At 51.8% G+C, this 15,972-nt stretch overlaps 1 protein-coding gene across 1 annotated transcript in view; it reads right to left on the bottom strand.

Annotated features, from left to right (window-relative positions):
• ADGRA2 (adhesion G protein-coupled receptor A2) overlaps positions 1-15,972 on the bottom strand; it is a 37,501-nt gene that overhangs the window by 13,806 nt on the left and 7,723 nt on the right. The window contains exon 2 of the mRNA XM_037055355.1: positions 11,203-11,274. Within this exon, the coding sequence (XP_036911250.1) occupies positions 11,203-11,274 (72 nt within the window). The remainder of the gene's footprint in view (positions 1-11,202; positions 11,275-15,972) is intronic.

Here is a 15,972-nt window from a genome sequence, read left to right as displayed (position 1 = left end):
CCTTATAGGTCAGTGGTTCTCTGCCCTTTTGTTGCTTAGCACACACCCTTTTGAAAATTCGATGATGGCTATGCTGTGGACTCCTGCTGCCCTACCTGCCCACCAGTGCACACATCCAACATTGTGCATGTGACTTCAGGGGCTGGTACGGACCCCCAGTGTGAACCCCTGTTCCGCACTGTCTAATCAGATCCCTTCGTCTCTCGGGTGAGGTCATGAGGGTGCGCAGATGCTCCTGTGATGTGGGATCTCCCTCCCGTCTCTGCTGCCCCAGAGCTGTGGTCATGGAACATGGAGAAGGTGTGCATGTGGAAGGAGCCTCCCCTCCACCAGACCCCTTGCCCAGCTCAGACCAGGCCCCCTGACTCAGCACACCCTTCTCCCTGTATCTGCGCTGATAGGGAGGGGAAGGAACCCCCGAGACAGAAGTTGGGGGAGGGGAGACTTCTGGGAGCAGATCATACCCTATTCCTTTCTTGAGAAAACAGCTCAGGAAGCCGAGTGTGTAAGAGTGTGTGTGTGAACACAAGTACCAAAACAGCAGATTGGTAAGTTGGACTGAATTAAAAAGTTAAACCTTTTGGTTTTTAAAGGACACCATTAAGAACGATGACCCATGGAATGAGAAAACAACTTCCATAATCACATGCCTGATAAGGGACTTTTATCCAGAATTTATAAAGAACTCTTACAGGTCAGTTATAAAAAGATAAATAACCCAGCTGAAAAAATAGACAAAGGATTTACATAGACATTTCTTCAGAGGATATAAAATAAAAATGACCAATTAATGCATGAAAAGATGCTTAGCACAATTAGTCATTATGGAAATGCACATCAAAACCACAGTGAGATTCTGTTACCATAGACAGTCATTCAGGGTGCCGAGGAGTTTCTCCCATTGACCAAATGGCACAGGGGAGGTTCTTACACTGAGGCCATCAAAAGAAAGATGAATGGACGGGGCCCAGGCACGCCAAAAGCTAGAAAGACGAGGGGAGAGGACCTGAGTACACTGGAAGCTAGAAAGGTGAATGGACAGTTAGCAAGATAATTGAATAGAAAAATAAAAGCCCTCCCCTCCCCTCCCTAGCCCTATAAGAACCATGGGCTTGAGCAGGAAGGGCTTGATACAGTCTTTGAGATGGGAGTCCACCATCCTCCTAGGTAACGCACCTGAATAAATCTCTTTCCTTTTACCAGCACCTGTCTTAAGAGTTTGCCTTTCATTGTGGTGGGCAGCCAAACCTGCATTTTCAATTACAGTTTTGGGTGACCCAGATGGGACAGTGTGGACCTCAGGAAGTCCAACAGGGCCCAGGCTGGGGTCCCAGGTGCCTGTGGCAGGCTGATGCCAGGAGCACACTGTGAGGACTTCTCAGCAGCTGCGGAGAGCTTTTCTCAGGGAATTTCCCTGCACTCCTCAAGGCATCAGCTGTCTGAAACACTTGGCTGGTGAAAGGAAACGAGTTTTGGGGGAGCAGAGGGAATTTAAGCTTGGGTAAGCTGAACAGCATGCACACTGGAGGTCCTCTACCCTGCTGCTTGGGCTTCGTGCCGCCACTTGGGTCTGGTCAGGACCATCTGCAGGACTGGCTGGTAGGCCACTCCTGCCGCTCGGGCTCCATGCCACCTGGGCTTTGTGCCATCTGGGCTTCGTGCCACTTGGGTCTGGTCAGGACCACTTGCGGTATTGGTTGGCAGGAAATAAGATGCTAGGACTTGCCTGTGAGTGCTCATTTGGACAAATGGAATTATGGATCCAAGTTTGGTTCATATGTTCCCGCTTTGTCTGGGTCTTTCTATGGTTATGGTTTCGGGTTTGTACTTTCGTGCCATTCGTGTTCTGTTTCGACTCCTGAAGGGAGCCAAATTTTAACAGATTGATCCCTGTACAGCTATAATCCAATGACAAAGAAGGAACTGGTTTTTTATTGTAGCACTGCGTGGCCTATGTATACTTTATATCATGCGGAAAAATGGCCCCTAAGTGGTTCCATAAATTCCTACACCATCATACAGTTGGGATTGTTGGGCCGACCATCAGGGAACCGGGACAAAATCCTTTATGTCCATACATTTATGTCTTTCCACATTAAGGATTCAGCAACGGGAACAAACTAATCATGCATAGAACTGACTTCACATCCCCTACCTGATAGTGAGATACAGGAAGAAACGGAAAATGGAAAGATGAGTCTCTTTAATGCCCTGATCCCGGGGGACGGAGGATTGGCAGCAGAAAGATTTCTCTCCCCACCACCCTTGCTGCTAGACACCCCTGAAACAGGGCGCAGAGGGGTAACAACCACACCTCCATGAGATAAAGGAATAGGCTCCCCACTGGGGATCCAGCAGGGCACACCACTTGGCCTGGGAGCAACCATACCCAGAGCAGGACGCCTCCCTTTAAGGCAACACCCTATTGGTGGAGTGAATCAGGAAGCCCAGCCCTCTGGCTGCTCCTGGGTCAATACTCCACTTTCCCACTTCAGATTTACTGAATTGGAAGAATTCCAACCCCTCATATAGATACTCAGAAAATGGCAGAGCTTATTACCTCTGTTTTTGCCCCTCACCATTCAGATGTACAGGCTGTCCTTAACATCTTGCTAACGGCAGATGAAAGGTGGCTAGTTACAAATAAGGCTAATGAAGAGGCTTATTACCTCCATCAGGAAAATCCCAATGGGACCCCCAACCCAGCCAGAGCAATTCCCTTGACAGATCCCAACCGGGACCTGAAGAGCGGGGACCTGGCCTCCTTGAATATTACAAAAGGTGCATATTGGAAGGGCTTACGAAAGAGGTGCCTAAGTAGAAGAGCCTAAATATGTTATAGGCCATTCATCAAAAATCAAACAAAGATCCTTCTGAATTTTTAAAAAGGCTCTACCAGGCCTATCGAAAGCACACTGGTGCTGCCCTGGCTGGTATGGCTCAGTTGGTTGGGCATTGTCCTGCAAAGTAAAAGGTCACCCGTTCGGTTCCTACTCAGGGCACATGCCTGAGTTGGGGGTTTGGTCCCTAGCCTGAGCATGTACAGGAAGTGGCCAATTCATGTTTCTCACATTCACATTTCTCTCCCTCTCTTTTTCCCTTCTTTCCTCTCTCTCTAAAAATGAATAAATAAAATCTTAAAAAGCAAGCAAGCACACTGATGCTGACCCACAGACACCAGAAAATGTCTGGATGGTAAATATGACTTTTATTGGGCAAAGTGCCTTGGATATCAATAGAAAGCTCCAGTGTTTAGACAGGGCATTGGGAATGAATCTCTCCCAGCTGGTGGACATAACCTTTAAAGTTTGTTATGCCTGGGAGATAAGGAAATTTAAGGAAGCCACATTTTAGTAGAAACAGTGTGGAAATACCAGAAGGAGAGGCAGGACCCAAAAAGAAAAGGGAAAGACCCACTAGGTGCCAATCAATGTGCCTATTGCAAAGAAGAAGGCCATTGGAGAACGGACTGCCTGAAATTTAAAAAAAATTCTAGAAACCTTCACTGAGAAATGTTAGAAAGGAGTGGCAAATCTGAAGACAAATGAGACAACTCCCAACCCAATACTATTTCCCCACAGAAGCTTGGGGTACCAGTGGCAGTGGGGAACAAGCTAATTGATTTCCTCGTAGATACAGCAGCTACATACTCAGTGCTAAATACAAAACTAACCAAGAAAGTTCAGCTAAGGTGTTGGTTACTGGAGTCACCAGAGAATGACAAAAACAGGCATCCCTTCGGCCTCTAGAATGCCAGCTTGGTAATAAAAAACGTATGTATAATTTTCCAATATGCCAGACTGCCCCGTTCCATTGTTGGGCCAAGATTTACTTTGTAAATTTCATGCACAAATAACCTCTTCCCCCGAGAGGCAGCAACTGTGCGTAGGAGTCCTGCTGGAACATGCCCTGCAGCCGCAGGTGCTTCTGACTTGCTCAGAAGGGCCCACGGGCGAGTTCTTCCCACCTGAGATCTATGAGTAGGTCGACTGAGCTGTTTGGGTTGATGGAACCCTAGGTCTCACTTTAAAAAGCCGCCTGCAACACCACCTCTTAAAATATAAAGCAGCCTACCAGCTTCTCTTGTTCAGCAGTGCCATCCTCTAGGCACCGAATATGTTGCCTTCTGAAGACAGCAATTCTTTCCCCTCACATAAAGGCTTCCCTCCATTCTTGACTCGCCCTCTTCCTTTAGTAGACAGCAAGAACCGCTGGACCTGGGGATAGGCTAGACTACATCCCTTGACAGCAGGAAGAAACTATAAAAGATGAGACCTCCATCCATTTACCCTTGTAAGATTACAAGGGTCCCGAGTTTTGAAGGGGGTAACTGTTACACGTAGACAGCTGCTCAGAGCACTGGGGAGTCTCCCCCATGGCTGAGGTAGCACAGGGGGAGGTAGGGATACTTACACTGAGTGGTGCCAAAAGCTAGAAAGATAAATGGACAGGCCCGAAAGAGCCAAAACCTAGAAAGATGAGAAAGTGAAAACCTAGAAAGTGGAAAGGGCCTCTGTGCCGAAAGCGAGCAAGGTAGCTGGATAGAAAAAAGCCACCCCCTCCCTATTCCTGTAAGAGCTAGAGCAGGAAGGAGAGATGGTCCTTGAGACGGAAGTTCATTATTCTCCCAGGTCACAGCACCTGAATAAACTTCTTCATTTTGCACCAAAACAAGACTCACAAGTCTGGCTTTCATTGCAACAGGCAGCCGGACCTGAGATTTTGGTTACAAGCACTTCATATCCAATAAAAAAGACAGACAATAGCAAGTGGTGATGGAGACGTGGAGAGATGGGAGACCTTGTACATTATTGGTAGGAGTGTAAAACAGTGCAGCCACTCTGAAAAGCAGTACGGCAGTTGGCGGTAACACGTGACCCAGCATTTCCGCTCCTGCGTGGATATCCCTGATGAGTGGGCACACATCCAACAAAAATCTGTACAGGAGTGTTCATAGTAGCATTATTCACAAGAAGCCCCAAAGTGGAAAACCCCTAAATATCCATCAGCTGATAAATGAATAAACAGCCCTGGCTGGTGTAGCTCAGTGGATTGAGCACGGGCCTGTGAACCACATGATTGCGGTTCGATTCCCAGTCTGGGCACATGCCTGGGTTGCAGGCCAGGTCCCCAGTAGAGGACCCACGAGAGGCAACCACACATTGATATTTCTCTCCTTCTCTCCTTCCCTTCCCCTCTAAATAAATAAAATCTTAAAAAAATAAAATAAATGAATAAACAAAATGTGCTATAGTCATATAAGGAATATTATTCAGCCATAAAAAGGAATGAAATAGTGATACATGCTATTATATGAATGAACCTTGAAAACATTATGCCAAGTAAAAGAGTCCAGTTACAAAAGACCACATAACCCCATTTATACGAAATGTCCAAATCTACAGAGAAAACTATGGAGACAGAAAGTAGATCAGTGGTTGCTTAGGGCTGGGAAATAGGGGGCGGAGGAATGGGGAGTGACTGCTAATGATTCAAGGTTTGAGGACGATGAAAATGTTCTAAAATTAGATCATGATGATGATTGCACAACCGTGTAAATATACTAAAACCCTCAGATTGTACGCTTTAAATGGGCAAACTTTATGGTATGCAAATTATAGCTCATTAAAGCTGTCAAAAGAGTGTGTGAGTTTGTAGAACAGTGTGCATGTGTGTGTTTGTGTGTGTACACCACGTTTGGACAGGGTGGGGTGGCACGCAGTCGGCTCCGTCTGGCCCCTGCAGACCTCCCTGCTTGTGGGTTTCAAAACTAAATTATTGGTTCAGAGGCCGCAGAGCAGCTTTCCCTGGTTCTTCCAGGCCTTCCAGGGTTCGTTAGAAAGCAAGGGCTGGCTGAGAAGGGGGCCAAACCCCCCCGCAGGTACACAGATTGTCTGGGGGGAGGACAGGGAGAGCTTCTGGTGGCTGGGAGGAGATCCAGGATGGTCCTAGCCTCCCTCTCACCCCCAAGCCCTGAGCCCTCTCATCTCTGACATCATCCAACAGGTATTTATTGAGCACATACCCTGTGCCAGGCATTGGAGCTACAACAGCAAGCAAGAGGGCTGTCCTAAAACCCATCAGCCTCCCTTCCCCGCCTTCCGCTGCACCAGAGCCTAGGGCAAGCATTCCTCCCCACTGTCAAGGGGGGTGGGGGGTGGATGGAAAGGGGAGGAGGGACTGAGGCCCCTTGGCCCCGCCTACAGATTAATAGAAACCACCTGGCGGGTGAGCAGCACTCCGCCCGCCAGGCCCCCACTTGCCACCATTCCCATGACCATCTGCTTCTAATGAGTGTCCCATCCCCCTGCATACCAGCCCCCCCACCCCACCCCAGGCTTATTAATCTCATTAGGCAATGACAAATCATCCTGGGCTAAGCAGGCTCCCCGCCCGGGGCCCTTTCCTCCAGGCGCACAGCCCCTGGGGGCGGTGTCCACACATATCCACTCCCTCCCTCCCAGGCCAGTCTCACTCCCTTGGCCTCTTCAGGGGACTGTCTGCCCTGTGGCCCACTTGGTCCCAGGCAGGGGCTTCTCACTGTGCCTGGGGCACCCTTGGAACCCTGGGAAGTCTTCTGGTGGCCTGCTCCTCGTTGAATGCGCGTGGGTGGGGGAATTGGGGCAAAGATGTGAAGCCCCAGAGAAATAAGCCAGTCTCGGGTACTTTCAGCACATCCATTTCATCTACGTGCCTGCCTACTCAAGGCTGGGGGACTCTGGACAAAGCCTATGCAATGAGGGGCCGTTGAACATCTTGCAACTTGGAACTCTTCCGAGGAGAAGGAAATGGCCATTTACTGACTGAAAGCGCATGCTGTCTGGGGCCTCTTCTTAGACAAACTCATTCATTCCCTTGGCAACCTGCCCGGGGGTCATACCTTGCCCCGTTTTCCAGGTGAGAACCCCGACCCTTGGACAGGAATCCAGAAGGTAAATGCTAGAGGCAGGATTCAATCCCAGGCCTCTTTTTAAAGCAGAGTAAAGCCTTGTGCCCCTGCATAGCCTGCCCACGCCCGCCCCAGAAGTCTTTCCTCTGGGCAACAAATAGGCTTGTCCTGAAGAGGGGTGGTGGGATGCAGAGCAGAGGCCCTCACCCATGTCTGGGCCCTTCTGCACTCTCCTTGGGCTGGCCACCAACTACCTCTGCTGGATACTATTTCAAGTTCTCTTGTCCATCCTACCTGGCCGATAGAGATGTGTCCCCTGCATCCCAACCCTCACCCCCAACCTCCATGGAGCATGGGTACTCTCATAGGACCAACTCAGGCACATGCTGGCTCCTTGACCTTTCTGTCCCGTCCCCCGTGACCACACAGGCCCTACACGCTTACCCTGGACCCCTTCTTAGAGGCCAGAGGGGTGTACAGCACAGGGAGGCAATGCCAGCATTTTCTAGAGCAGGCCAGACCTACCCCTTCGGTTATCAGACTAGGCCCCAGCCCTCCCACAGGACTTGCTGCTGTGGACTGTGGGACGTTAAGCTGCCACGGCTCAGCTGCCCAAGCCTGGATGTCTCAGCCCGACAGCACAGAGAGATCAGTGTTTCCCAGCACCAACTGCACGCCCAGGCCATGGCGTCTCCTTTGTCATGAATAGGCCCACAGTCTAGGGGTCATCTGGTCCACTGGTTCCCAACCCTGGATGAGCCTGAGAATCGCCTGCATACCTTGTAAACAATTCCCAGGCCCCTTCCAACCTGATGAATTAGCATCTCTAGGAGCCCGGGCCGGGATCTCTCCCACCCCTGGGATAGTGTGGTGATCAGTTTTAAGTGTCCCCCACAGGCCAGGCTGTAGCACCAGGCAACTTGGTCAAACACTGATCTAGTGTTGTCTCTGCGTTTTGTGGATGTGGTTAACATCTATGACCAGTTGACTTTAAGTAAAGATCACCTTTGATAATATGGGTGGGCCTCATCCAATCAGTCAAAGGCCTTTGTAGCAAAAATTGAGTTTTCCCATAGAAGAAATTCTGCCTCAACACCACAGCATCAGCTGCTGCCTGACTTATCAGCCTGTGGGTCTGCCCAACAGATTTTGGATTTGCCAGCCCCCACGTCATGGGAGCCATTGCCTTAAAATACATTTCTTTACAAAGGAATACGCCCTGGCTGGTGTAGCTCAGTGGATTGAGCATGGGCTGCAAAACAAATGGTTGCCAGTTCAATACCCAGTCAGAGCATGTGCCTGGGTTGTGGGCCAGGTCCCCAGTGGAGGCCAGTGAGGGGCCATGTGAGAGGCAACCACACACTGATGTTTCTCTCCTTCTCTTTCTCCCTCCCTTCTCCTCCCTCTAAAAATAAATAAATAAATAGAACCTTTAAAGAAAAGAAAGAAAATAATTCGTATGTGATGTAGATACACACACACACACACCCTCTGATTGACTCTATTTCTCTGGAGCACACTGACTGACACAGCAGTGATCAGCCAGGCTGGAGACCCTGGGTCCCCCAGCCCCTGCACTGCCTTTCTGTCCCTGGGAGGCATGGGCACCGGCTGAGCACAGTGGCCCCCTCTGCTCAGAGGGCTCCCCTCCTTTGCAATGACCGGCCACATCACTGTGACCTTTGTGCTTTTGTTTCACATGCAGTACCTGTGGATAACACACACGCACAGGAAGGCAGACTTTTAAATCCACAGTGCACGGTACAAATCACTGTCCCCACTTCCCTCTTTACAGAGGAGGAGACAGGCCCCAGCCTGGCATCCACCCCTGCATCTGTCTGACCCCTTGGTGGACCGCTTCCCGGTCACGTGGTCCCCTGCTCCGCAGACTCGCCAGCATGAGACCCCAGGGCCTCACCACGGCTGTCCGCCACGGCTGTCCGCTCTGCCCTCCAGATTCCTCCGTCCCTTGAGGTCTCGGGCTGGCACCTTGTCAGCGAGACCTTCCTTGACTTCACTAAATAAAATAGCAACCCCCTCATAGCTTCCTACCCCCTGACCCTGCTTGGCCTTTCTTTGTAGCGCTTATTAGCTCCTGACATAGGATAGATACATTCATTTGCTATTTTCTGGGTCCTGTCAGGAAAGGGGAAGTTTCACGGGCAAGGGCACTTGTCTACTGTGTTCACCCCCCATGCCTAGAACAGGGCTTGGGCACGTAAATAAAGGAGACTCATGATACGTTAAGTGGAAATAAACTATAATAAATAAAGGGGGCTCAAAAACTTCCTCTGAAATGAATGGCTAGAATGCTCCCTCGCACAGGGCAGGGCCTCAAACTCAGAATTGCTCTTTCTCATGCCCAGCACCGCTTCCGCCTCACTCGACTCAGGGTTTAGTCGTTGTTCTCTGACTGTTCTCCCGCTTTTCTCATTGCCTCCCAAGCTTTGCATGCATCTGCTGTGTAGGGGCCAGAGTCGCAGTGCTGGGGACAGGGGTCCGATTCAGTGTGCTGGCATGGCTGGGAAGAAAAGGGCCATCTTTTTTTTCTTCATCAGAAGGTCTCCCCTCACGAGATTGAAGCATGAGAAGGGGCAGAGCCAGGCAGCTCTGACGCCTAGAGAGGGAGGGTGGAGGTGGGAAGGTGTCAGGGAGGCCGAGAGGGGCTCAGAGTGGCGCCTGCTCGTGCAAAGGAGAAGGGGGAACCTCTCTGGGCGGTGCCTGGCCCTTGTGGGGCAAAGCAAAGAGCTGGCGAGGCAGCTGCGGTTTGTCTTCCTCCAAAAGATCCTAGAAGGAGAGTCTGGTTTCCTGCCACTCAGCCCTCTAAGGCTGAGCCTGGGCCGAGCACAGGAACTGGCGCTCCCTGAACGCTAACTGCTCTGGGAGGGCAAAACCTGCCCTGTTAGCTGGTTCCCAAGGAGACATTTAAATAGCAGCGCGGTGGCTGCTCTTCCTCCTGGCCTGGGTGGCCCTGTCTGCGAGCTGCAGAGCAGATGGTCAGAGGGACCTGCTCACAGAGCTCTGCGTACACCAGAGCCAACATCCCAAGGCCCCCCTCAGACCCCCAGTGTGCCCCAGATCAGAAAACATGCTCTGCCTTCCCAACCCCACTAACTGAGCATGCCACCGAGCTTTCCCCACCGCATGGGATGGGCTGGGGAGTTTGGAGGAGAGGCGTCCCCCTCCCCTCGCAAGTGGGTGTAATGGAGACAACTTCATAAGGTTGCCATGGTTCAGGATCTAAACTCCTTGTCACGTAGATACTGCCTTTCTCTTCCCCTTGAAGTTTCCAGCCTTCACGGATCCTTCCTTTGGACGTCATGTGGAACCCATCCTACCTAATTCTAACATATATGGCATTGTCTGGTCTCCAATAGATGGTAATCTCTTTGGCTCTTTGAGAGCAGGCTTCCGCCTTATTTTTTGTGTCCTCCATCACACTGACCCAAACACTTTAGGCAAAATGGTACTAGAGAGGCAGAGACCCCGCTGGGGGACTTGGGAATGCCCAGCAGGTTGGGAGCAGAGATGGGAAGGGGCCGCTGGAGGAGGGGAGATTGAAGGGTCGGGTCTCCAGGAAGAGCGGGAAGCCCACGTCTTCTGTGGAGGAGACAGGACCCAAAGCTCTCACACAGGCCATGGATCCTGGAGCCAACTCAACACGGAACTGAGAGAGGGCTGGTTCAACCCCCGCCACTTGGCAGGTTGAGTGAGTTCTTTGGGGCTAGCAGTGCCCTCCTGAGTCCATCGCTGGCCTACCTGGGTCTGCACGCCGGGTCAAAATCGGCAGTTCTGTACCAGGAGGTGGGGGGTGGGTTTCTGTGGGATCAGTATCCCCACCTTCAGCCCAGGGCTGTGGCCCCTGAGGGCTCTGTTTGTTGATTTGCTCTAGGGAAGGAGGAAGGAGGTCCCAGCCACACTAAATCTTCTCTCAGCCCTTTCTTTCTGCTGGGCCCCCAGCTGGGAGAAGGCAAAGGCTTCTGGCCAACTAAGGGGCTCAGCCCTCATAGCTAATTGCTCATTAAAGAGCGTTAATGAACTTCCCTTAGTTCCATCCCTGCCTACACCAGTATCCCGGATATCCTGAGGACATTCTCTACTTCTCTCTGCTGTCACTGGTGAAGGAGCTGGTCTCTCAGAAGAACCTCTCTCCGCCTCTCACCCAATGGCCAAGTTCTGGGTAGGGTCCCAGTGGATCTGACTCTTGGCCAGCAGGTTCTGGTTTGTGGGGTCCCTTAGTGCCCAGTGTTTCTCATCCTCCCTGGACTGAGCTCTTGCCCATGACCTCCACCCCCACCTTGCCCAGCACTTACAACTTCTCCAGCAGGGACAGTCCCAAGAAGGATCCATTCCGGAGCCCAGTGATCTTGTTGTTGCCCAGGAGCCTGAAGGCAAAGGGAGAACACAGATAGGAGAATGTGCAGTTACAGCTGGAAGGTGTTGACGGAGTGGGGAGCCAGCCTCACCATTGCAGCCGCGCTGCCTTCTGTAGGAATGGCGTTGCCTAAAGGTGGGCAAGGCAGCAGGCACACCATCAGCTCCAGGAGACTGTAGGGAGGGGCCCGCAAATGGTTCAGGTGGACTGCTCAACCCACTGAGCCCCAGATCAGACTTTTCACCTGCCCTGGGTGCCCCTACGGCCTGGGTCTATCTTAGGGCTCTGTGTGCAGGTGGGCCAAGTAGGTGTAAGGTTGCAATGCTCCTTTACACCTTGGAACCTCCGGGTCTAGCCCACAGCGCCCCCTTCCAGCCCTCCACAGCTCTGTCTAGCTCAAGTCCTCAGCCCAGCATCCTGAGGAGGACAGTGGCGGGAGGGCTGGGTCAGGGCTCTGGCAGGTGGAATGGTAAGCCCAGCAGGTGTGGAGGCAGATGGGAGGAGCTGCCTCTCCTTAGGGTCTTGGACACTTTCTCTGTGAGCTGAAGACCTCACTGGGACATTCCCAGCCCTGAAAGGGTGCCAACTCAGGGGACCTCAGTGCCTTCGCCTCCCTGAACCTGTCTGCTGCCTTAAGAGAAAACCGATAGGGCCCTGGGCTTCCCCCAGGCCTCAGCCTTTCTGCCCACTCGGAGCTCTGTTTATTTATTAGTTTGTATTTAGGGGGAGGAGGAAAGAGGCCCGGAGCCAGCTGTCTGAACCCACTCGGCCCACCCACTCAGCCTTTCTCTGCCAGGCTCCCTGCTGGGAGGAGGCAGTTCCAGACCAGCCAAAGGGCTCATCCCTTGAGTTAATTGCTTATTCAAACACTTTAATGAGCCTCTCTGCGCAAACTCTTGCCTGCCCAGGGATGATGCCAAGGGTTTTCTTCTTTGCTCCTACTGGTGGACCTGGGAAGGCCAGACGTACAGGCCTGGGAACTTCTTTTGAGTGGGCAGCCTCGGAGTTGGGCAGTATGGGAAGGGCAGGGCTTGGGGACAAGCAGGAGAGGAGCTGCCAGAGTTCTGCCCCAAAGCTCACTGGGGCTGTGTAGGTGAATATACCAACAGGCGCAAGAGGACCCCAGACATTGGACATTCTAGTTACTACGTGTTCAAGGGCTCGTGGAGGACAGACAATGGCCAGGAAGGAGACAAGAGTAGAAGGGGCTTTCTGGGTCAATGGGAAGGGGTGGAGACCTCACACCCTTCCTCCCTCCTCCCCTCTCCACACAGACCCTTCCTACCCTTCTCGTCCCTGCCCATGGCCCCTCCAACGATGGCATTTCCCAGTAGGGCCCAAAAGGTGACTGTGTGGAAGAGCTGAAGGGGAGAATGCTGGGTTTCCAAAGTGCTTCTCACACACACACACAATGTTATCTTGGTGTTTCCACAAGTACATCACACAAGTCACTATGTGAGCAATCAGAACTTTCATGAACCCTTTTATTCTTGTTTTACAGATTAGGATAGTTTTATTTTGCATCACATGTGGTGGTGGTAAATCATAAATAGTCTTGTCAGTTCCTAGTGCCTCTAATGGTCTCATTCAGGCCCTGGTGGAGCTGGGCTGGCCCCCTTGGGGGTGACTGGCTCTTGATGGTATGACTTTCAAATCAAAGCCTGCCTCAGCCCTGGCAGGGTAGCTCAGTTGTTTAGAGCGTCATTCCAATATGCCAAGGTTTCTGTTCAGTCCCCAGTCAGGGCACATCCGAGAATCAATCAATGAGTGCGCACATGAGTGGAGGAACAAATCGGTGTCTTCCTCTCTCTCCTCCATCTTCCTCTCTTTCTCTAAAATCAATTTAAAAAAAAAAAAGCTTGCGTCGTCTCACCTCCAGCTCACTCCCTCAGTGCAGGTTATATTAGAAGTTGTGGATGGCAAGAAGACCCCCTCCCCAGTATCCTTAGGAATGTCAAGGAGGGGTCCTGAAGTATCAGGAAGAAGGTGAGTCCTGGCTGGTGTGGCTCAGCGACTGCACACTGGCCTGTGAACCAAAAGGTTGCTGGTTTGACTCCCTGTCGGGGCACATGCCTGGGTTTCAGGCCAGGTCCCTGGTTGGGGGCATGTGAGAGGCAACTGAAAATGTTTGTCTCACACATCTTTATTTCTCTCCCTCTCTTCCTTCCTCCCTTCCCCCTTTCCCTCTCTCTAAAAAATAAATTGAAATCTTAAAAAAAAAAGAAAATGAAAAAAAGGCATCCCTTTCAGTCTAGCCCCACCCCCAGGTGTTGCCCCTGCCTGGGTCTGTAGGGGGTGGTGGTGAGAGAGGGTGGGGATGTTGGGGGCACGAGGGAGAGGTGGGGGGTGCGGGAGATGGAGGAACGGGGCTACCAGATTTTCACACCCTTCCCCCCGCCCCATGAAGCAGGAGGCCTGAGAACAAATTTCTCCAACTTGGGCTGAGTGTGGACCTGTTAAAGGGATGAGAAAAGGTATCTTATTTCCTGTGAAAATGTCTGAGGATTCCAGTTTGGGAAACTTTGACTTCAGAAATGAAAATCTTATACTGTGAAAGTACCTTCTAATAAAAAATTATCTGCAAAGAGGTTTTCTAAAAGATCATTGCATTGAAAACAGAATATTTCAAAATTCTCCAGCTCCCAAATCACTGAGATTAAAACCTGGGATCCTAATTTGAGAACGCTGTCCAGACAGGTCTAGGGTGGTATTGGGGGGGAAAGTACCCCGCCTTCACCAGACTTTTCAACCTTTAACCCTTGAACTCCAAATTCTTTAACCCAGAGCTCAACAACAGAAGTACAATGCAAGCTGCGTACGTAATTTAAAATGTTCAAGTAGCCATTTTTAAGTTTAAAAATTAAATTAACTTTAATATTTTATTTCATACACATATCCAAAATGTTATCCCTTCAACATGTAATTAACACACAAAACTAGTGAGGTATTTCCTTTTCCTTTTCATACTAAGTTTTCAGAAGCGAGTGTGTGCACTCCCCCTCCAGCATGACTCAGTGAACAGGCCCACTACGAGTACTCAGGGCCCCCTTGTGACTGGTGGCCCTAACCCTCACCTAGTCTCCAGCGCCCAGCACCTCCCGGGGGAACGTCTGCGTTGCATGAGAGACACTGAGTGGTGTGCATGCGTCTGCACGTATGCGTGTGGCGTAGGATCAATGCAAAGGAGCAAGGCAGGTGAGGACCAGCCTCTGGCACGGAACAGCTCACCTCTTGCATCCCACGCCTACTGGCCTGGAACTCAGGTCCCCTGCAGGCCAGAGCCCTTCACTCTCTCTGAAGCAGCCTCTGTTGTGCTGGGAAGGAGAGGGCAGAATGGGGTGGGGGTGTGCGGAAGCCCAGGCTTCCAGCTTGGCTGGCCTGGTGCAAAGTCCAGCTCTGAAAATCTTGAAATGAGATTTTTTTTTCTTGTTGCAGAGAACCCTGATCCCACACCTTTGAAGCCACTCACGAAAGTGGGGACACCAGGCAAACAGCACTTCACCCTTCTCCAGTGGGCCCCCTTCTCGCCGCATTTCCAGTTCTTGGACAGACTTTGGGCAGACATCTGTATGACTCAAGTCCCCAAATACTCAGAATTGGGTCTTCTGGCCTTAACAACCTAGGTAGGGTTCAGGAAGTTTTCCTTGAGACTCAGACTCTCCAGAGAGTGGCCTCACTTGTGCTTGTCGGTTTACTTCCCCAGAGGTACCCCTTGTGGGTCTGATGTTGTGTCGTGGGCAGGTAGGAAGCTGGCAGTCACAGGGCTGCTAGTGGGGAAAGCACACACAGCCTTGAGCTGTGTTCCCACCACGCAGGTCTGTCCCACGGGAGGAAGAAGACAGGTAGGGCAGCCCCAGTAATCAGGCAGGGAAGGTGGGAGCCTCGGCCCCAAGGCTCTTTGCAGTGTTGCAGACAGAGTGCCAGTCTTGGCCCCATCTTAACAACCCCCTTCCTGCTCCCCAACTCCCAGACAGACACTTCCTCCACCTGCACCAGCCTCTGGCCCTGCACCAGCTCAGGGAGCCAGCCAGGTGGGTTTCCTTCCCAACCACACTGGCCACCCCACCCCACCCCACCCACCCCACTGACCTCTGGCCCGCTCAGCCCAGCATCTTCAGCTCCCTTCTTCCTGCCTCCCCTCCCCACCCCAACGCTGCCACTCCAACATCAGATTTTCATAGGAAGGCAGCCAGTCCCTGGAGTCCCCTGTGTTCTACCCCAGAATCTGAATCTGGCCAAGGAGAGGGGCACACTGAGTCCATTTCAGAACTCCCTCCCAGCTAGGGCCCTATTTTAGGGAACAGAAGCAAGCGGAGTTACCACTAATGAGGCTGGAGGCCAAGGGAGCGAGTGGCTGGCGTCTACGGAGAGGCCCTGTGGGCTCTGGGAAACCACAGGAACTCACCAGACCCCAGCCAGGCATCAAAGATGACCCTGTGGGGGTCATGTGGACACTGCTCTGTGGGGCGTGGGGCCAGCACATGCCTGAACCAAATGGTTCTCCCATGTGCAGGAAGAGTCGTACAGGTACGATACCCCACCCCAACGCACAGGAATGCACGGACCACAGGTCTGCAAGCCAGGGATCCGGCTCTCTAGAGAGTCTCTGGGCCTGAAATTCAGACCGTCCCCAAGGCCTCCTGGGCTGGAAGGCCCACCTCCAGCACCTGCTGCAGGTACCTTGGGGGTGTCTCAGGGAGACTGTCAG

The sequence above is a fragment of the Sturnira hondurensis genome, unplaced genomic scaffold, assembly GCF_014824575.4.
Source record: "Sturnira hondurensis isolate 20B ecotype Veracruz unplaced genomic scaffold, ASM1482457v3 Scaffold0008640, whole genome shotgun sequence".
NCBI lineage: Eukaryota > Metazoa > Chordata > Mammalia > Chiroptera > Phyllostomidae > Sturnira > Sturnira hondurensis.
Note: the sequence above shows the minus strand (reverse complement) of the source record. Positions and strands in the feature narration are given on the sequence as shown.